This window comes from Limulus polyphemus, unplaced genomic scaffold (genome assembly GCF_000517525.1).
Source record: "Limulus polyphemus unplaced genomic scaffold, Limulus_polyphemus-2.1.2 Scaffold487, whole genome shotgun sequence".
Classification (NCBI taxonomy): Eukaryota; Metazoa; Arthropoda; class Merostomata; order Xiphosura; family Limulidae; genus Limulus; species Limulus polyphemus.
In genome coordinates, this window is record NW_013666097.1 from 94,753 (window position 1) to 96,405 (window position 1,653).

General features: G+C 31.1%; 1 protein-coding gene across 1 annotated transcript in view; it reads left to right on the plus strand.

Moving 5' to 3' along the window:
- LOC106458566 (venom allergen 3-like) overlaps positions 1–1,653 on the plus strand; it is a 15,711-nt gene that overhangs the window by 8,092 nt on the left and 5,966 nt on the right. Inside the window, exon 4 of the mRNA XM_022384822.1 lies at positions 827–993. Coding sequence (XP_022240530.1) covers positions 827–993 — 167 coding nt within the window. The remainder of the gene's footprint in view (positions 1–826; positions 994–1,653) is intronic.

Genomic DNA, 1,653 nt, shown 5'->3' on the forward strand with positions numbered 1-1,653 from the left:
CCTGGCCATGCCGGGCCTTGTGGTTCAAAACGGGGATTATCCACACACCCCGAACCACCCTGATCCTGCTATATAAATTATAAGAATGTAGTTTAGTGTTCACGCTATTGCGTTCAGAAGTAATTTAAACAGAATCTCACTTACATAAAACTCTTAAACATAATTAATAAATTTTACGAACTTGCATATTGCAACGACAAACGTTGGTGGTGTTCTTAGCAAGTAAGCAATAAAATTAATTTGTGCTTATGAATTTCTCATATATCCTAGCGGAGGGTGATGTAACTATTGTCGTGTACAAATATTCTCCGTGTCTCTGATGTAAGTGTGAGAGCAAACACCGCTAAAAACCGGGTTTCGATACTGGTGGTGGACATAGTACAGATAACACATTGTGTAGCTATGTGCTTAACAACAAACAAATTCAGGTAACTTACAATTGTTTCTCAGTAAACATTTCTTTAAGATTGCGTTGTATCTAGAAATATGTTGTTTGTATGTACATGCTAAATAATATTTTAGCAAGAAATAATTGTAACTCCAGTAAAAACAAAACAAAAAAAACTTACACTTACACTTCTAATTTTCTAAGATTTTTATTTATTTTTTTACATGGAAAAATTCCTTGTTTTCAAACTTCATATACTGCCTTATTGATATACTTTATAATTGAAATTACAGTTCAGATATTTTTAAATTTCGAAACACTTTAAAGACTGTAAACTTTAAATGGTCTATGTTGAATTTATTATATATTTTATAAACATTAATACTGATCAATAAAGTGGAAAAGTTAAGCTAAATATGGAACTACCTAAACTTCCAGAACGATTTAACGTCGGGCAGAATATGGCAAGCGTAGCTTCATCTTTTGATGACAACACAGTTGATTGGAAGCTGATAATCAACAACTGGTACGATCAAGTTAAGATATTCAGAGCCAACTACATCAACCCTTTCCGGTTTGTCCCGGGAACAGGTCATTTTAGTCAGGTTAGTTTACAGTTATAAATAACTGTATTTATATGCAATTATCAATAGCGCCACATAGTGACTGACTAATTCTCAGTGTTTTCTTCATTTGAGAAGACTTGCTTTGAAATCACAAGCTTGCTGATTCGCCAGTTCCACTGAATGACGAGAACGTTAATTAAAGTAAAAATAAATAATAATAATAATCAATAATTAGTATTAAAATAAATAAAAGTATGTTATTAATTTTGATCTTAATTTTGATTTATAAGTAACCTAAGTAAATTTGAAACAAAAAAAATTTACCAACTTAGTCTATTTCACACCATAAACAAATAAATGTTTTTAACGCTTGAGTTGTATGCTGTAATAAGCTGACAAGGAACCATGTTATTTTCAAACTGTAATCAAGCGTTAAAAACATTTATTTGTTGTTTATGTACAGTGAGTTGTATGCTGTAATAAGCTGACAAGGAACCATGTTATTCTCAAACTGTAATCACTGTACATAAACAACAAATAAATGTTTTTAACGCTTGAGTTGTATGCTGTAATAAGCTGACAAGGAACCATGTTATTTTCAAACTGTAAAGACTGTACATAAACAACAAATAAATGTTTTTAACGCTTGAGTTGTATGCTGTAATAAGCTGACAAGGAACCATGTTATTTTCAAACTGT